The 19,828-nt window shown below is 33.1% G+C and overlaps 1 protein-coding gene across 3 annotated transcripts in view; it reads left to right on the top strand.

Moving 5' to 3' along the window:
- Window positions 1-19,828, top strand: part of LOC118180330 (transmembrane protein 145-like) — a 107,924-nt gene that overhangs the window by 54,732 nt on the left and 33,364 nt on the right. For 2 of the 3 annotated variants that reach the window (XM_085815312.1, XM_085815311.1), the window contains 5 exons: window positions 9,369-9,450; window positions 14,025-14,096; window positions 14,181-14,330; window positions 17,018-17,190; window positions 18,883-19,055. In XM_085815312.1, coding sequence (XP_085671438.1) covers window positions 9,369-9,450; window positions 14,025-14,096; window positions 14,181-14,330; window positions 17,018-17,190; window positions 18,883-19,055 — 650 coding nt within the window. The remainder of the gene's footprint in view (window positions 1-9,368; window positions 9,451-14,024; window positions 14,097-14,180; window positions 14,331-17,017; window positions 17,191-18,882; window positions 19,056-19,828) is intronic. The other variant, XM_085815313.1, reaches the window with a different exon arrangement.

Below are 19,828 nucleotides of genomic sequence, written 5' to 3'. Positions count from 1 at the left end.
TAAAATGATTTTAAAGAGAAGAAGGATTTGGGGGATTAGAATCTTCCGAAATTTAACCTAACAATCGTTAAATGTCTTGACCCAAAACTTTGGTAAGACTAGTTCCTGCCCACTTACTCCGGTCTTACGACGTCCGATAAAAGCGTTCATTAAAATAAAAAATAAATAAATAAAATAAAATCTGAAAGGGTTCAAATTTTAACGATGACCCAAAAGAATTTGTTAAGGTGTTTTACGCTCTCGTTGAGCTCGCAGTCTACCAGTTTGATGTTGCACTCATTCCTGCTAACCCTCCTTTTTTTTAGTCTTTTTAGCTTTATTAAGCTTCATTTTCTTCGCATTTACGCCATGCAATTCAACAGCAAAATCACAACAATTTTAAAAGCAATGCAGCAGCATATGTTTAGAACTTCCGATGCAGAGTTAAGAGTTGGCAAAACATTTTTACATTTTTTTTTAAGTATATTCTCAGTTTATCACATCAATGTTCAATTTTCTCACTAAGATGGCTTTAGAATTTTTTTTTTTTCGTCTTTATGTTATTAACGTTTTGCGTGTTTACTTTATTTATTAAATATCACGTTCTTGGCGCTTGCCCGGTATAAAATTCGATTCATCTGCAAAATCACAAAGCATTTAAAAACAGCATATCTAGAATTTCCTAAATTTAAATTTTAATAAATAAATTTAAGTTTCCTAAATTTAGAATTTTAAATTTTCGTCACTATTTAATTTCTTTAAATGTAATACAGCCACCACGTTTACCAGAATGCAGATCCTAATTTTTTTTAAAAAAAGAATTTAGCTTTCATATTTAGTGTTTACCTACAATAATTCTTGAAATAATTTCGTTTCTTCTTGCTCTGAGTTGAAAAAATTCTGGAAAAATGTGAAAAATGTAAACTGTAAAATCAAATATATTTAGGCAAATGATATTGACGTAATGAATCTCAAGATTCAAAAGTTTTAAGTACGCACTTCATTTATTAAATTTCCTTCGTATCTTTTTAATGAATTTAGGATACTTTTAAAACTGTATTCTCAAATATTGGGCTTCGTTAAAATCCAGAATTGAAATTTTGCTTCAATTAAAATATTTTTACATTAAGTTAGGGTTAATTATTTTTATTATTTTTTATTGTTATTCTTACGCAAGGGATTTGAGAACATTTTTGAATTTGGTTTCAAGAAAATTTCTGTTTCGTTGATTCGTCCCAACTTTACTTTTTGCGATGTGAAACTGCTTAGCTTAGCCATAGAAAAAAAAATTAAAGTATGGTTAAAATTTAAACAAAAGTAGTTAAGTCAAATGACGTTTACTGCATTTCCCAGGAAAAGACCACAATAAACTGCAACCAGATTAAATGGCAGAGTTTTAGAAGTTAATACCAAATGTATATAACTTAGCTATCAGCTAGTTGTTAAACGTTTTTTCCCCCCTTTCTCCTTTTTTTTCGGGGGGGGGGTATGTGTGTGTGTTTGCGGGGGGGGGGAAGATAAAATTGTGAAACTTGAACATAAGAAGTGAATTTCTTTGCGAAGGTCAAATTTCACATTAACGTTCGTAGTGAAGGTCAGATTTGATTTCGGGTGTAAAAGCGAATGTGAAGGGTGTGTTTTTCACGGTATGTCAGAGAAAATAAGTAAATGAATAAGTAAAAGAAGTATCAGGCAATCTTTAATAGGAACAAAAAAAGTTATGCGGAAAAAAAGAAATCTGAAAGGTTTCAGATTTTAAATTACATCCAAAACGTTTTTTAACGTTTCGTGTGTTACCTTTATTTATTAAATATCATGTTCTTTGCACTTAAAATAAAATTCACTTCAACAGCAATGTCGCAAAATAATTTTAAAATGAGCATATCTTTAGAATTTCCGATACACAGTTCCGCTCGCTGGAGATAAAAAGTTTCCCCTCCCGTAGAGTGTTGCCATTGCTCGGTTTTAAATCTTAAATTTGTTACTCAAAAACTCGTTAAAGTTTTACAAAATATGAAATCGATAATAAAACAAATTCCAAATTTGGGCTTCCACATGCCCATATTCGTAGGAGGATTACGTCATTCATAATTCGATGGCTCTAGGTACGGTTGTTTTATCACAATGCAAGAAACATACATATATTTACTCAGATTCTTCATTATTTAAATTCTTCAAATACAATGCAGAGCGATAGTATTTGGTAGAAACGATTTGAAAAGCGATACGCCGTTTATATGGTTCCGACGCAGCATCACAAAACGAAAACAATAGTCCTTCAGAGACAAAAAAAAGAACCGAAAGGTATATTAAGTTGCATACGCTGAACTATTTGTGTAGGCCTATATTTGTTTTTCGACGCTAGAATATCTGTTTCGATGTTTCTAAAAAAATAAGAAAGAAGCCTTATATACTCAGAACTGCATTTTCACGAGAATGCTTAAACATGGAAAAAAAATAATGGGTTAACAGGAGTGAGTGCAAGAGCAGACTAGTAGACTGCGAGCTCAGCTCAAGTGTGAGTACAGGATCAGACTAGTAGACTGCGAGACTACCGAAATGCGAGCAGACTGGTATACTGCTATCTGTGAGTGTAACAAAAAAACCTTACCAAATCCTTTTGGGCGACGGTTAAATCTGAAACCTTTCACATTTTTTTTAGCCTAAAAGTGTGTTAGCCCGAATGGGCTATTAGTCTCAAAACCGGAACTCGTCGAGCACTATAAAAGGCTGTATCACTTTTCAGATTGTTGCCGCCATATATTATCGCCTGTATTTTTTTTTAAAGACATTGAATTATGAAGAATCTGCATGAATATATGTATGTTCCTCGGATTGTGAAAAACGGCGGTACCAAGGGCCATCAAAATTTGAAGGCATAGTCCTCTACACAAACATGGGCACCTGGATGCCGGAATTTTGAATTTTATATTTCATTTTTTGAAAAGCTTTAATGAATTTTAAATTAAGCACAAGCAGTGGCAATATTGTATGTAATAAAACATTTTTATCTCAAGGGCATGAGATTGTATATCCGAAATTCTAATGATATGTTGTTTTTAAATATTTTGTGATTTTGCTGTTTAATTGGATTGTATGTGAGGTAAGTGCGAACATGATATTTAATTAATAAATTTAAAGCACAAAACGTTAAGTAAAAAAAAGTTTTGTAAGTCAGCTTAGTAAGAAAACTTAATATTGATATGATGAAACGAGAAAAGACGGAAAAAACACAATAAAACAAAAAAAAGGGGGGAATATATATATCAAAATATTGCATCGAGAATTCTAAACATATGCTGCTATGTTGCTTTTAAATTTTTTGCAATTTTGTTGTTGAATTTTATATGGCACAAGTGCAAATAAAATAATGCTTAATAATAAAGCTTAAAAGACAGAAAGAAATGGGGTAGCAGGAGTGAGTACAACAGCAGACTAGCAGACTGGGAGCTTAGCAAGAACGTAAAAGAACCTTAGCAAACTCTTTTTGGACGATCGTGGAAATCTGAATTTTTCAGATTTTTCTTCTCTCTCTTTGAGACTACTGCAATAGGTAAAGCAACAAAAATTTCTATTTGTCTCATATGCTTGTTTAAAAAAAAATAACCGTGATAAAACCATTTACAATATAAGGTATTTCTCCCGCCTTCCTAGCATGCCTTCGTGGTGTGGTTGTCTGCACGCTCAGCGCGTAATAGAGAGGTCCGCGGTTCGATTCCCGGCGAAGGCATTGCCATTGCATATTTTTCATCTTTCCTGCTTCCAAAAATTACCTAATGTCTCTACAACAATAATAATATCATGCGCTGATAACTGATACTTAAGTGCTGAACCCTTGCATTCAGCTCAGTTAGGATAGATGCGAGATCAATGGTAAGTAAGCTAAGTGATAAGTGATAAGTGACGGAGGACGTGGGCACTGTCCCTTTACCTTAATGGTTAGGCACATTACTGGGCAGGTTATCGAAAACACTAAAAATGAGAATATTATGAACAGAATGCTGCAGACCACAGCTAAGGCGATGATGTAGGTTCCAGTGTAATTGTGAACAGGAAAAAAGTCAATGAGTGAAGAACATGTGGTATAAAATGTTAAGTGAAGACTAAAAATGCATAAATACAAAAAATAAATGTGGAATGTACTAGAATAAAATCGAATGATAATAAAAATGCTTAAATAAAAAGGAAAAGAAGATGTATACCATATATACAAAAAATGGTTCTATATAAGCAAAAAAATACTGAAGATTCTACGTTAAATGCGTTTGCCGGTACGAGGACCATTTGCAAGGTTAAGTGGGATATTCTAAGTACTGTGCATACACTAGGAAGTATGTCCTAGAAAATCCGCAATTGAAAGAAAACATCGCATGCAGAAAAAGAAGTTATAATATAAAAAGTTTCGAAGTACAAGCCAAAACTCATGATTAAATAGATAGAGTGTTCTGACAAACGATGAGGAATAATGGTAATAATAACCTTGACTAAATAATAGAAAAAAATATAGTAACATTTTTCTTGAAACAGATATTGTGAACAAGAATGAAACAAAGATTGTGAAAAAGAATAACTGAACTAATACTGTACAGCACCCTATATGAAAATATAATGGTGATGCAAAATAGTACAGAAGTGCGATAGGACATCAAGTAGCGTGATGTAATGTAAGTATAAGGAGAGAACAGTGTACTGAAATGACCAGTGGGTGAGTCAAAAACCCCGATCCTCTGATTTGGTGACTGGTGTTGTAATCGTTGAGCTGTCGATGATTATGCAAGGAGAAAGAAGATCATATATACCGACTTTGTACTCAGCCCTTACTTACTCATCTCCTAAGAGATCAGTTACTAAGTATATAAGTTACTTAGTAAAGTAATACTTTGTGATGTATAAAGTAATACTTAGTAATATATATACTTAGTGATATATACAGGGTGATTCTAAATTGCTTTTATAAATTGAGAGGGGTGATAGTATTCATCCAGCTGAGCAATAATTACCATAGAACATAGAGCCGCATTCCAGTCTGAGAGGCAGAAAAAAGGAATATTAGAATTCCAACCTGAACTTACAACAGTGTTGGGAGAGTGAATGAACGAGTCCAAAAGTTGCGCAATCAGTTTAGTGAAAAACTCCCAGAGAGTGGGAAAAAAAAAAAAAAAAAAAAAAAAAAAAAACGGATAAAACCGAAAACTTGGCGTTCGAAGGTTAATTCGAGCTCAGACTTTAATGATAAACACTCAAATGCACATCTTAGGTTCGCAAGGTCTCAACCTCGCAAGCAATTGCAAGATGTTAATTATCTAATCAATTGCTCCTCTGGATCAGTACTATTATCCCTCTTTAATTTGTAAAAACAATTTAGAATAACCCTGTATATATAGTTACTTATATACTCCGCTGCCCAACCGATGTGTGGTTATAGACCCTGACTGCCGTAGATGGGCCTGGGCTCGAATCCCAGAGAAGGCATGGTTGTAACTGTCCGTCCCTTCAAAAGATGTATTATTGGCAGCCTGTTAGGTACTTCCATAATGAAATGGCCGCCACTTCCGGCCCTTGTAGTGGTGCAAGCTATTAAATAATGCGCCCGGCCATTGAAAATATATATATATATATATATATATATATATATATATATATATATTATCCAGTTTTTTTTCCAGTGTTTTAAATTATTCTTTGCATCCTAATTCATTTTTAATTATGTTCACTTTTCACCCAAATTATTGCAAGTTTGATCGGGGCGATGGCTAAAAAGGGCGAAGCACTGGATGGTTTGTTTTGGTTTATTTCATTATGGCGAAGCACGCAACGGCTACTTGCCGAAGGGGAGGGATCAGAGCCAGATTTAGACTTAATAAGGCCCTAAGCTATTTGAGATATGGTGCCCTTTATAAGTCTGTTATACTATATTATAATTTTTGGGGCCCTAAGCTATCGCTTGTGTAGCTTATACGTAAATCCTGCATTGAGAGGGATGCCTTCGTGGAGGTCTTTCTAAGCGAAACTGGCCCGTATATACATTACGCATGGAGAAAACCTCGAAAACACCCATGAAGCTAGACTTTTCGCTTCGAAACTTACCCAGGTCGGAACTAGCAGTGTTCAGCGACTTTACGGCTCGGCCACTGATCGGCGTGAAGATCTGTGGCGAAGAATAAGAAGATGACCCTGTGTTTAACTTTCTGTTGTATTTGTTTATTCTTTTCTTGCTTCCTTGTTGTTTCTTGTCCTGTTTGTTTTGCATTTATACCCATAATTCTGTATTTTATCCATTTTGAGATTCATTTACCTTCATTTGCTTTATCACGCCTAACCCGTATTTGCATTTATTTTATATGTGTGTATAAAATCATCATTCCATAACTCATTTCCATCCGGGCAAGCTTCTGCGAATCGCTTTTGTATTTTCTTACTGTCACTATCACTGAGTTTAAGTTCGTGTTGTGTTACTTGAAGGTGCTAAGTAAAGGTTTTTGTTCTAGTGCAGAAAATGATGCCTTTTGATTCGCCGCCAAATACCGACTCTATTACCGGTTTTCTAACCCAGAATCGACTCTGTGTCCCCAATGTTATGGCAGTCATTTTGTTATTATTTGTCAATATTTTTCTTTAGTTTAATCTGATTGGAACTTCTTAGCTGAATAATCGAGGACTATGTGATTTGTAGTACGCGTATCACACACTACAAATCACGTATTTATAATTTTGATCGTATTTTGAATTACTGGAATTTTAATTGCCGTTAATTTACCTTTAGTTTTCGTTAGCTGGTTGGTTCTAATTATTCGTTGTTAAATCACTTCCACAAAGAAGTATACATGGTAAAATAAAATTTAAAATAAAAAAATCATGATTTAGAGGGAATGGGTAAGAAAGCTATAACTGATTGATGTACGAATAAGATCTAATTAGTTCTCGCTATGAATGTCAAGTTGGTATGAAAGATATGCGTCTGGTCGAGCTTAAGGATCAATCTTGTGGCTGTGAATGGGTTTGTCACTAAAAAGGTTCGCGAAATTGGGGCTGGTACCAACGCCGTTGAGGTCATGTAGTGCCAGATTAAGTGTGAGTTTCGTAAGTGGGGTCTTCGGCATTCGTCGGACGATATTTTGTATCCCTGATTTGCGGAGTTTATTTGGCATCGCCAGTACCAGGATCAGGAGAAGGAGGAACTATTCTGGGACCACATGATTTGCATCATATATGTGCAACAGTCTATATGTGCACGAGGTTTTTTTTTTTTTTTTTTTTTTTTTTCTTTAAAGGGGGGTAACATAAGTTTTTGGCGTTGTTTTGGATGACAGCCATCTTGGAAATATTGCTTTTCGGAGTCTTACAAATTACCAAAAAATGTCAAGGGGTACCCAACTGAAAACTTTTACCAAAGTTTTAATAAATAAACTAAATTAAATAAACTTAAGTAAAATTTTTACTGCTTAAGTTAGAATCAATTAAGTATCCAAGTATACATCTCATGTTCGCGGGACTGGGAGAGGAAAAATTTGCAGAATTAACGCACATGGAACGCATAAGCTTTGCTTTTTATTACTAATTGGCAAGTTTTTTTTATCATTTTCTGAGACTTAGAAGCGAAAGGGGTTGAAAATGTTAGTGCAAAAGATGACTGATGATTGATAAGGATTTTGTAGGGGGGCAGTTGGGGAGTAATATTTTAACTCTTGTAACAGTTTGATAATCGAAGATATCCAATGATCGTTGCTATTCTTATACGTGAAGGATTTCAAGCAGTCTTTTTAAAATTTTTGTAGATATTCTAAGTAATAAATCCCTTTATGAAAAAGGGTATGGCTATGAAGAAGATGAATGAACGTTTAAACTACTTTTTTATGATTTTGAGTTACAAGGGGAAAAAAGATGTGTTAGATTAATAAGTTGACTGAATCTAAATATCCGGTATGTAGAGACAGCATGCATTGTGTAAAAGAAAGAAAGAAAAAAAAATGGATTTGAATGCAGTTGCTGAAAGCAAGGGAGTTTGAATCCGCATGATGTTTGTAGAAGTGAGAGGAGAAGTTCATGGTTTAACCAGACATTTGTGTATTTGTGACACTCTAAGGATTACGAGATACTGGTTTGAAAACCCGTACGAATGAATTTGTTATGAGTTCCGTAACTGCTGTCAGTCATCATCAAGCTGTATCCGCCGGTGGAGGAAGACGAGTAGAAAAACTGAGGTAAGTTAAAAACTTTATTTCTTTAAGTGTACCGCTATTTAATGATAGTGTCTCTTAGAATTGTAATCCTTCAGGAAACGCTGCTCAGATACGAGCCAAATTGACAGTTTTCAAAAGTGCGCTAAGTAGAGGTGAGCTAAAACACATTTTCTCCCGATGAAGTCGTAACCACGCATTTGTGATTGTAGCATATATTTTTATCAAAAACTTTTTGTTATAAACATATTTACCATGTCCCTTTTTAAGACAGGCAAAATTTCTTCAAACATATACACAAAATAATAGTGAAGAGGGACCATATTTCAAAATTTTCAATGATATTAAAACTTCAAGAGTTTATTGCAGCAAAATAATAAACAAAGATTACCTTATGAGATCATGGTATAATAAAATGGGAAATGTATCTTAATTTTTTTTTTTTTATCTTTTGTTTCTTGTACGAAATTGTTGCATTTTATATGGTATAATACACCGCTTATGCTTATGCTTTTGAATACTATAGAATATTATAGAGTCATTACTTTATTTTGAAGCTGGAGACATGAAAAATGTGCAATGCCCTCGTCAGGACTCGAACCTGGACTTCTCGAATACATGCTGAGTGTGCTACCGTTACACCACGAAGGCATGCAGAAAGAAGGGGGAAATATTTAAAAGGCGACTGGGTATTAGAGGACTCAATCGCCAAATCCTAGTGGTAAAGAATCATCATCCACCATCATTTAGTTCGGGCGCCACTATAGAGTCATTTGGTTATTTTGAAGCTGGAGACATGAAAAATGTGCAATGCCTTCGCCAGGACTCGAATTTGGACTTCTCGAATACGCGCTGTGCTAAAAGGAAGAATGCAGAAAAAAGAAAGAACATACCATATATTTATAAGTATTACTGATTAATTTAGCTACGTATTATTGATAGCTGCCTTCAAAGGCCGGTATTTCTACTACCGTAATACTCTTCGGAACATAGTCTCCTTAACATTTTAATTATTGCATTTGGATCCTAAAGTATTTACATGAGGAGTATTACTTGAATTGTCAAGTTCTTAATGTGTGGATTTTTGTTTGTTTGTTTGTTTATTAAATCTTATACTTGTTTGTGTGCTTACGCTGTGCAATGCATGCATGCAATATAGCTTCTACTACACTCAAGCAATTAAAAGTTTTGTCTTTTTTTTATATTTTACAGGGCTTGTATTTGAGGTACAGAATCACAATGACTAATGATGAGCACAATTTATGGTTCAAACATTTTTCTGCGGACGAATTGTGTAAGTCCTTTGAATGATGTTTTTTAACAACAAATATAAGCAACTCAAAACAGTTACAGGATATTATTATTTTGAATATAAACTGAGGAAAAAGAAAAGTTTTGCTTGTTTGAAAAGTTTTGATATATCATTCATAGGTATTGTAAACTTTGCGAAAAGAAAATTATATTAAGAATAAGGAATAATTACATTTTGTTCTCTTTTTTTGTCGGAAAATAAAAAAAACACAGCCTGCGTATGTTCATAAAAATGAACACAGAGATGTGATTTCTTGGATAAAATTGAGTTTTAATAAGGGGTGGAGTTTCTTCTGATTGCAGACTTGTAGAGTGTGGGGTTTACGAAGCTGAGTTTATAAGGTTACTGAGAAGGGATTAGGATATTCTTCTGACACTCTTGTAAAGAGCAATTTCCAGCTATTCACTGTTTCTGAGGAAATTTTTGAAACATGTTCAATTGATTTTTGATTTGGAAACATGATGACAAACTCATTCGAAGGATTCCTTTGTCGAAAAAAAGTCGTCCACGAGACGAGCATAATATAGGCTAGCATTATCATAAATCAGGAAAAATTCATCTCCGATTTTTGCGATGTAGTCCACTTTCTTCAAATTAATCAATTAGGTCCCTAAACGCAGATTTATTCCGGTGTTACATTCTTATAAGCCGTTTATAATGACGCTGTATACTAAAGCAGGAGTCGTTTGAGAAAAGAACATTGCTTCATTCATTTCGTCCCCCATTGAGGCGCTCTTGGATCCAACTTCTGCTGGCAGTACGCTGTTAAAGAAATAAAAGTCATAGGTCTGCGAGCATGCAAACCAGCATCATAGAGTCGATTTACTTTGAATGCTAGTTGCCCTTCGTAGGTGCTGTTATAGAAATGTGGCTCTGACACTGCGGTTTCTTCTGTTAATGACAAATACGGCTCCTTATTTTGTGTTGCTATAAGCCTATGATCTTCTGATCTTCACCTAACATTTTTAGCTTTCAAAAATTGTTTACATAGTCTTTAAATGACATTTTAGGACACTCCATAGACTTCCATTACAACAGGTTAGGTTTGGTCTGTTCCTAAACAACTGATGATCCTCCAGGTAACCAATTCGAAGTCATGTTCCGGACACATCGTACTATGAAGCATTTAATGCATGTGAGTTATTATGAAGCATTTAATGCATGTCAGTTTCTTTTCATGTTCCTGTATGTAAAAAATGCTTCAAGTCACTTTCCATTTTTTTTATCGAAAAGATGTAATTTTCAAAGTCGGAGACAAAATTTGCACTTTTCGAGCTTTAATTAGCTTGACAATTTTCTTTTTAATATTTTTTCTTTCATTTTTACTAAAAATTTAAATGATTAATGGTTTTTTCACAACGCATTCACAGTATTACCTAATTGTTTTGATCAGTATAGTTATTTTTAACATGAATTTTAATATAAATGAGTAAGTTACGAATAAGAAAATAAATGTGAGTAATCAGGATTTAATGAAAGTTTAATGATTTATGACATTGAAGATTTATGACCAAAATTAAATTTTTACATATTCTGTACTAAAACGAATATTTAATCCTAAGTGTCATAAAACCGAATTTCTTGCGAGAAACTTAATTTTAAAAAAATTAGATATTATTCTAATATCTGTGTTTTTCAGATATTAGATAATTATCTTCGATTTCTGTTGCAAGGATCTGTAGGAATATCTTCTTTACAATTATTACTCATGACATCACTAATGTTTCCACTGCATCTCTATATCATTACATTTAATATTTCTATTATTCTCCACGATTTCATAAAATGAAATCATAAAGATTAGATATTGCATAAAATATTAGTAACATGACATCATAAAAGACATCATAAATAGACTCATAGACTCATGACATCATAAAAGATTAGATATTGCATAAAATATTAGTAACATTATATAATACCATATATATACTTATTATATGCATATACTTAATATTACTGTTTTCTGTAGTTCAATATCTTCTAAAATATGTAATGTTTAAGTTATTAGAATTAATACGTTTTTCTTACTCTTGTTTTTGGGTTGTCCGTTTCCTGATTTATACTCCAAAGCATTACTCAAAGTAATTCAGCTAGAATAAGAATTGTTGTCTGCAGATGCAGAAAGAATACCTTAACAAAACGAAACGAGATTATATTCATACAACCCTCGGGTGGCTACGTAATCCTCTCTGAATGGAATGGTGGTTAGGCTTACTCAGAGAGGTATTTACAGAATCTTCAACTAAAGTAGGATCTTTGGAGAGATGGCGAGCATCTTCCGCCGTTCCACTAAACCGATATGATCTCCTTCCCAAACAGGAGAGGGGAATATGTCAATAAATCAAGATATATCTTCTCGATCACATGATTAAATAAATTATTCACGGTTGATTAACAGCTCCAGATAGCTTTTCTGATAGAATATTCGTTTTCAAAGAAAGAAATTCTGGATACAAACTCCAACAAGCGCCATACCTAAATTAAGCAAAACTTTAATCATTATATAGTTTAAACAGAGGCTAGGTAGTTTAGGAATACCAAGAACGAGCAGCTTTGGTTTAATTGTATTAGAAGACACCGCAAATAATATCCATTCCCGATAAAAAGATATGAAACCATCGGTTTGGGAATAAACGACGGATATCCCGAGATTTAATAAGCTCTAAAAATACGCGTGATTAAAAACTCTAATTTTTTTTAAAGAGGGATTACTTCCTTTAATGAAAGCGAATTACCGAACCATATATAAATATTTACGTAATGTAGATACAATAAGATTAGATTAAATCCTAATAGATACAAAAGTTTAAAACAAACTGTATAAGGTTTATTTTAATTAACATATAATTGCTTATGTTAAAATCTGTCCTACATCTCTGCAGTTTCGTCTACTCCACCAGAATATGTAAAGGAGAAAAGATTTAAATAGAAATAAACATTTAAATTCAAGAATGAAGAATGCCAAATTCAGCTGGTCATAATGAAATTTCACCATTTGTGCTAAGTAAGCACTGTTGGTATCAGGTAGTGAATTTTCTTTTTGATTAACTATTAAGTAATAATTGTACAGTTAAAGCAGATGAAAATTTTCCTGTTAGGATAGAAGGTTAGATTAGTATTTAGATTAAGCTAAATTAAGTTTAACCTTATAAAAAATTTATTTAATCACAACTTGAATGTTATGAACTTGAAATAAAATTATAATTGCAACAACTGCTGGCTAAAAGTATAAAAGACAATTTCATTTAATGATTCAAAATAACGAAAGATCTTAGTTAAATCTCCAAGAGGTCGTACATAACTTTTGCCGTGATTTATCTTCTAAATTAACTAGACCTTGAATGAATTCAATATCTGAACATGGATTGCAGACACTCTAGATATTTGTGTGCCGAATCACTTGGATCTGCTCACTAAAACTGTCAGTTAAAAACGCTGCAAATCTGAATAGCAACTAGAAAATATAACGTTAGAAAACTCTCTTATACCGCTCGCTTCGTTTCCTCAAGTTACATATAAGACCTAAACGTTATTTGATGTTTTATCGCTTAAAAATACTTGGAGTAAATTAAAAACATGAAAAAGGCCTTCTTAAACATCATCCTCATCCATCACAGCTCACTCAGCTCAACATCAAAACCCTACCTCCAAGAAGGAAAAATCGTAAAGTTATGAAAATTGGAGGGGGGACTGCGAATGTAGTTAAAACATGCAAACGATCAAATATTTAAGCGCCTAGCTCCGTATGGGAAAAGCTTAAACGGTATAAAACCTGATCGAATGCCACTATTCTTAACCATTCGGCCACTGATGGGGTTGTATACGAAAAAGGTAAAGCAGAACAGCTAACTTACTAGCAAAATTATAAAACCTTAATTCCTTTAATCCTCCCCCCATTTTTGCTGCAAATTCAGTGAGCGTTGAATGAACAACGAACATATTTAACCAGTATCTAAGGCATCTATTATTTATTATGATCAGATGGAGGCAGAAATTCAGTTGTACACGTGTAATCCCCCTGATCAGTATAGTGGTCAGTGAGGCTGAGTGCCGGATCGATGGGCCCGAGTTGGAATTCTGATAAAGGTATAGATGCTAGCAAATGTACAGTGACTGTGCAGTATGAGAGCACTCATAGCGAGGAGCCGAAAGCCCTCTCGAGTTGATTGGTGTTGAGGAAAGAGGGATGGAAAACACTCGGACAAGCCCCTGGGTGCTCTCCAGCAGTAATTGGGGGGAGCTTCACAGATTGCGCAGTAGGACAATACGTGTAAAATTCTAAGTGTTAAAGTATTTTCTCCAAAATTCTAGTGATATATTAAGTGGTGCCCCACTCTCTTGCAGCAGTACCTGTACTCGTATAAGCAAACGTGTTTCAGATATTCCATAAAGGGAAAATATTAAGTATTTTCTGAAGTAATTTTCTGAAGAACGTCTGATGTTTAATATAATATTTATTATTCTCATCTTATTTAACGTGACGTGAAATTTAAATTAATGAAATCTTTATCTGATAGGCAGAAAGTAATATTACATTTACTTATTTTTTTCAGATATTTTGCAAGTGGATATTTGTTTTCTTGTGCTGTACATTGTGCTTCTACTTATGTCCTTCGTCGAAACTCGTAAGCACAGTTTAATAACTACTATATTTTATAATAAGAAATTCTTATTTTCTATATTTATTTAATTTTTAAATCCTTTTACAGAAGCGCTTCGAGCTCGTCACCTCTTACACAGAACCTATTTATTATACCTGCTTTCTGTCATCCTTGAATGCTGTGGCTTATCCTTTCTTTGCGCATATTATGCAATTTATGCGCAACAGGGATCTTCTGGAGCAGGACTGAAACTTATGGGTTAGTTGTATAGCCATGTATTTGAATTTATTTTTAATCAGTATTGAGCTCGCAGTTAAGTCAAGGGCCGCCCAGACGGTATAGTGGTTAGGGAAGCCGACTGCGAAGGGCTCGGGTTCGAATTTCGGAGTAGGCATGGATGTAAATTGTCTGTTACCTCATAGGAGGTAACGATGGCCGCCTATTAGGTGCCTCCACAATAAAATGGATCGGCCACTGTTGAAAAAAAGCAAGTGCCATTCGATTAAAAAAAAAAAAGTTAGGTCCAGGGCTTTAATTAGCAAATGAATTAGCATAGCAAATGAATCCTTAACATATGCTCCCCACGCCAATTACAACATACGTTTATTTTTATTTTCCTTTCTTTCATTTTGCTTTAAATTTTGTCCAGTTTGTTCAATATTGCTTTTACTTTTACTAGTGTCTCCTTTTTGGCACACTGGTGCTTTTTTCAGATTCTGCAATAATATCTATTTTATTTATTAGATATTACTTCAATTGAGCTCCGGACTTACTGATGATAGCGGATTGGCTATCACTTACACTAAGAAAGCACGCAGTGGGAAAAATGAAAATTGCTTACATATTTTAAATTAAAAAAGGCATATGACATTTTTTCCCTTAAAGTTGTTTGAGTTTTCCTTTTAACGTTTTGCCATTTCATGCCATTCTGTTTATCATTTAATCAGCACGTTTTGATCCTTTTGATGATGTTACTGAGAACGATGTGGAATAATTAAGTTAAATATTACTAAATTCTGCCATTGTTACCACGATAATTTATATTTGTATATTACTTTTTCCTTAACAATAAGCCCACCAGCGGCCGAGCGGTAACGTCGCTGAACACTGGTAGTTCGGTCCGAGGTTCGAATCCCGCGAACGGGCTGGCTGCATGGGCGTTTTCGTGGTTTTCCCCATGTGTAACGTGTATACGAGCCAGTTTCCCTTAAAAAGTCCTCCACGAAGGCATCCCTCCCTTAATGCAGATAGCCCTCGAGTGCTTTGCCATAATCTAATAAAACCAAAACCAACCAAACCAAACCAAACCTTAACAATAACTTTATGTACATTAAAAAGAGATTAATTTAAAACTTGTTATTTGCTTTCTCGTATGTATAGGATATACTAGAATTGATAATCACAGCTTTAAGAAATGATAGCACATGGCTAAAAATAGCAATTTTCGTAACACTATGTGTGGTGGAATATGAAATGTGAATGCGAAAACACAATAAGTACGAAGAACATGGAGAATGAAAAGTCGTTTTAATCATCGATATTTGCAAGAAATAATGGTTGCAAGCTCACTACAATTTTTCTTCCTATTATATATATATATATATATATATATATATATATATATATATATCTTCCTATTATATATATTTCTATATATATTCTATTTCGAATAGAATATTATATATATTCTATTTTCTTCCTATTATATATATATATATATATTTCTTCCTATTATATATATATATATATATATATTTCTTCCTATTATATATATATATATATAGCCAAGAAGTGATTACATTAATTTTATTTTTCGTTTTTAATATTTGCGACAGATAAAAGTGAATGCTTTAACATTGGCAAAATAATATGCCTTTGTTATCACGGAGTGAGTGCAGAAGAAGGGGAAAAAAGTCTATAATCATATTTAAAGATAGCCTTGTTACGTAAAAACTAGCTCTGTCACTAAAGAAAGCCACGTAGTGGTCGATGACAGTATGAAATGGGATTTCAAAGAAACTCCGTTTACGGATCAATGAGTTGCGAGGCCGTAACTAAGCGGCGTCAAACAAGCTGTATCACAAATCATACAGAACGTTCCTAAATAGCAAGGTCGTCGTCAGAATACTGCTCTTAACAGCATTGCATGGGCCTTTGATATTCCCAATTTCAGGAATTGGGGCCAAGTTCTCTGTCTTATAAATGGATATACAAGTCCTATTTTCTGTTCCGTTACAGTTTCGGTTAGAGCAGCGGGATTTTATACTTTGCAGAGACGTTAAGGAATTTTTCTGAAGAATGTCTGATGGTTTACTGCCTTTTGTTTTAAACAAAGAAAAATAATTTATCAATAATTCATTAACTATCAATAAAGCATAAATAACATAAATAATAATATATGTAATCACATGCACATTCAACATAAAAAAATTTTTACAGTTGGGCAGATTCCTACAGATTTCCTACAGATTCCTACAGATCTGAAATTGTTATCCATGAATCGTTTTCATGGCTGTGCGTGTTAAGAACTTCATATTATTTTTAGAAAAAATTAGCAGAAATATTAATTTTTTTAAAGTAATATTATTTATTGATTTACTTGATTTCCGAAATAATCTGCTGTGTATTATTTTCAATATAATTTTTGCTTTACTGTGGTTGAGGAACTCAGCTACATAAACTATAGTCTAATGTAATATGTTATGATCTGAAATTTTGTATGATCAGTAGTATGCCACTTCTTTTCGTTTAAAAAATAAAAATGTCAAAAATTAATTTTATTTTCTTAGTTCTCATGGCACATTTAATGAAATTTAAATTCTACCAAAACTAAAAATGGGTAGTAAATACGCGTTCTTGAAAAGAATTTAAAACTCACTAATTAAATATTTAACTATACATTACATCAAATATACTTCATATTTTATGTTTCCTCTTGTCTTTAGGCAAAGTTTTTGAAGCTCTAAGTACGTTATTCTTACTAGCTTTGCTGATATTTATCGCAAAAGGTTACACTGTAACACGAGGAAGACTTCGCCAAAGAACGCTGCTGAAAATAATCGGATTCTTAAGCTTGTATGTCCTCGTTTATGCATCATTGTTCTTGCATGAACAGAAAGTAAGCAATTACGTTATTAGAATCAGCATATTAATGTGAATTTATATATAATTATTGATTTATTATAATGATATTATGTAATTTATTGTAAATTAGGTAAATCTGAAATTTAAATTAAATGATTTTTTTCAAAGTCAGAACGGCTTATTCAGTATAGTATTGTTAGAAGCTTTTTAAAGATGCAACTTGGAAACTTTCATTGTAAACATTTTTGTGTTCTGAAAAATGATTAGTTTGCTTTCACATAGAAGTAGCTATTTCTTCCTCAAGGTGCATAGAAAAAGCATTCAGTCAATAGAGTTCCATAAACAGAGATATTTCTTTACATCATATGTCCTTAAAATTTTATTTTATCAAGTCTGTTAAACAAGATGTCAGTAATCTAAAAAAGAGTATTTTTCTAGAGAGTTTGAATGCAGTACAACATTAAAAGCTAATATGAACAACAAATGGTTTCAAAAACAAAAAACCTTAATAAGAATTTCCAACTTAAAGAAGGTATACTCATTATCCGCTTACTGTGTGGTTTAAACTTTCCATCAGTCAGTCAAGACTTCGACGGCGCATACCAATATTTATATGAAAAAATATGTCCATTTATATATAGTCCGTATGATTTCATTTGTTAGCTAATCGTGCTGATCAGCCATTTGAACTGTTAATTCAAATATACTCAAATATTTTTTGGTCAAGCTTCATTGAAAAGTAAATTTCAAGATTTTCATTATATACCTCGTTTCTTAAATTTTATTCAGTTTTATTCCTAGATTTTTAATAAATATAAATGCATTTTCAAAAATTATACTGATAAATATTTTTAACTCTTGTTAATGAATGAGAATTTCAAATTTTGCATTGTATAAAAGAACTTGTGAATTAAATAAAAGCTCTTTTTTTGTCATATTGTTAATTTGAAGATTTAAAAAGATTTAAGAATCTTTGATTGAGATTTAAAAAGAATGAGGATTTGAATTTTAAATTCATCCAGACTCTAATTAATACTTTTTACATAGATTATCACTCGATATTCTTATATAAATTTGAGTGAAGTTTTAACTAACAAAGCGAATGATGGCAAGTATCCCACTGAATATGAAGTTTGAATAATTTTTCATATATAATAAACAATATATAGGCCAAATTATTGAATCTACGGTAATTAGTTTTAAACAAAGCTAACAAAACTGAGAGCAACAATTATAGAAAAAATTTCAATAACATTTCGAACAACTACAGAAGTTGTTCGAAAAAGAAAACCATAGGCATTATTTCCTTAAATTTTGTCCCTAAGATGTGTTTTCACTCGTAAAATTTCGCAAATTAAAATAATTAAACAGTTTTTAGCATCGTTGCTGAGAATGTTCTGTATCTATGTGAATATAAAACTTCTTATATGACCTCAGAAACGCAAATATTCCATTAGTGTAATAGTACTTGTTATACTTTAAGAAGTAATACAAATAAAGTTAGATACTTTTATATGCCAAATTCGGGAAAATCTGCTAGTTAGATCACATTTTAATGAGTATATCGATGTAAATGAAATTTCCCCAAAATTCGATACGCTTTAAGTAGCGACTATGAAATAAAACTTTCTGGTTTCAGCCATTACGAATATTAACTTGTATAAAAAATCCTGTACTTTTGGTTGTGCATGATATAACTGATACTGATTACTTTCTTCTTTTGCAGTTTTTCGACCCAGGAAAAGTTTTGTATCTCTACGAGAGCCCTGCTGGTTACGGCATCATTGCACTTCGCCTTCTCGGTTGGGTTTGGTTTGTCTACGCTGTCATTTTTACAATGATCCACTATCCTGAGAAGTCACATTTTTATACTAAATTGTTTTTACTCTATTCTGTGTGGTAAATATTTCTTGAAGAACTTTTTTATATTAAAACTTCCGTCTTCTTTTTTTTTTTTTTTTTTTTAAATCATGAAGCCTTTACTGATTGAACAATTAAGCAGTTTAAAACTATAAAATCATCATTTGCTTGTTTGCTGAATTTCATTTCAGTTTTCATTTATGACGCTGGAATCAAAATCAAAATCATTCGAAAAAAATTTCATAAACACAGTTTCTTAGGAATATATTTAGTACTGAGGAATAAAACGGGTCGGTGACACTTAGCCGACGAGACACTTAACCAACAAGTCATTTAGTCAACATGGATTAATCTAACACTCCACCGCCAACATTTCCTTTAAAAGCACAATTAAAAAATAATAGTGAATTTTACTCTGGTATTTAGATTTGGAACATTCTTCTCATTTTCTAGCAACGCATTTATAAAGGTCTAGCCTAAAAAAGCAGTTTTATGTATTTAGTAAAACGGTCACTCTCTGTTACGCCCAGCATCGGCCGATCGGTAAAGTCACTGAGCACTGGTAGTTCGGTCCGAATTTCAAATCCCGCGAATGGACTGCCTGCATAGGGGTTTTCGTAGTTTTCGACATGTGAACGTGTCGAAACGAGCCAGTTTTCCTTAGAAAGTCTTCCACGAAGGTATCCCTCTCCTTAGGCAGGTAGCCTTCTGGCTTTGCCGTAATTACATAAAACAAACGAAACCAAACCTACTTCTTTTAGGTGGCAGCAGGCCACGAGGCACGAATTCCTGGACCGGAGCCCTATCCCAGA

This window comes from Stegodyphus dumicola, chromosome 4 (assembly GCF_044657685.1).
Source record: "Stegodyphus dumicola isolate Sdum_Otavi_A_Nest chromosome 4, ASM4465768v1".
NCBI lineage: Eukaryota > Metazoa > Arthropoda > Arachnida > Araneae > Eresidae > Stegodyphus > Stegodyphus dumicola.
The sequence above is the reverse complement of the archived record's forward strand: the minus strand, read 5'-3'. Positions and strand labels throughout refer to the sequence as shown.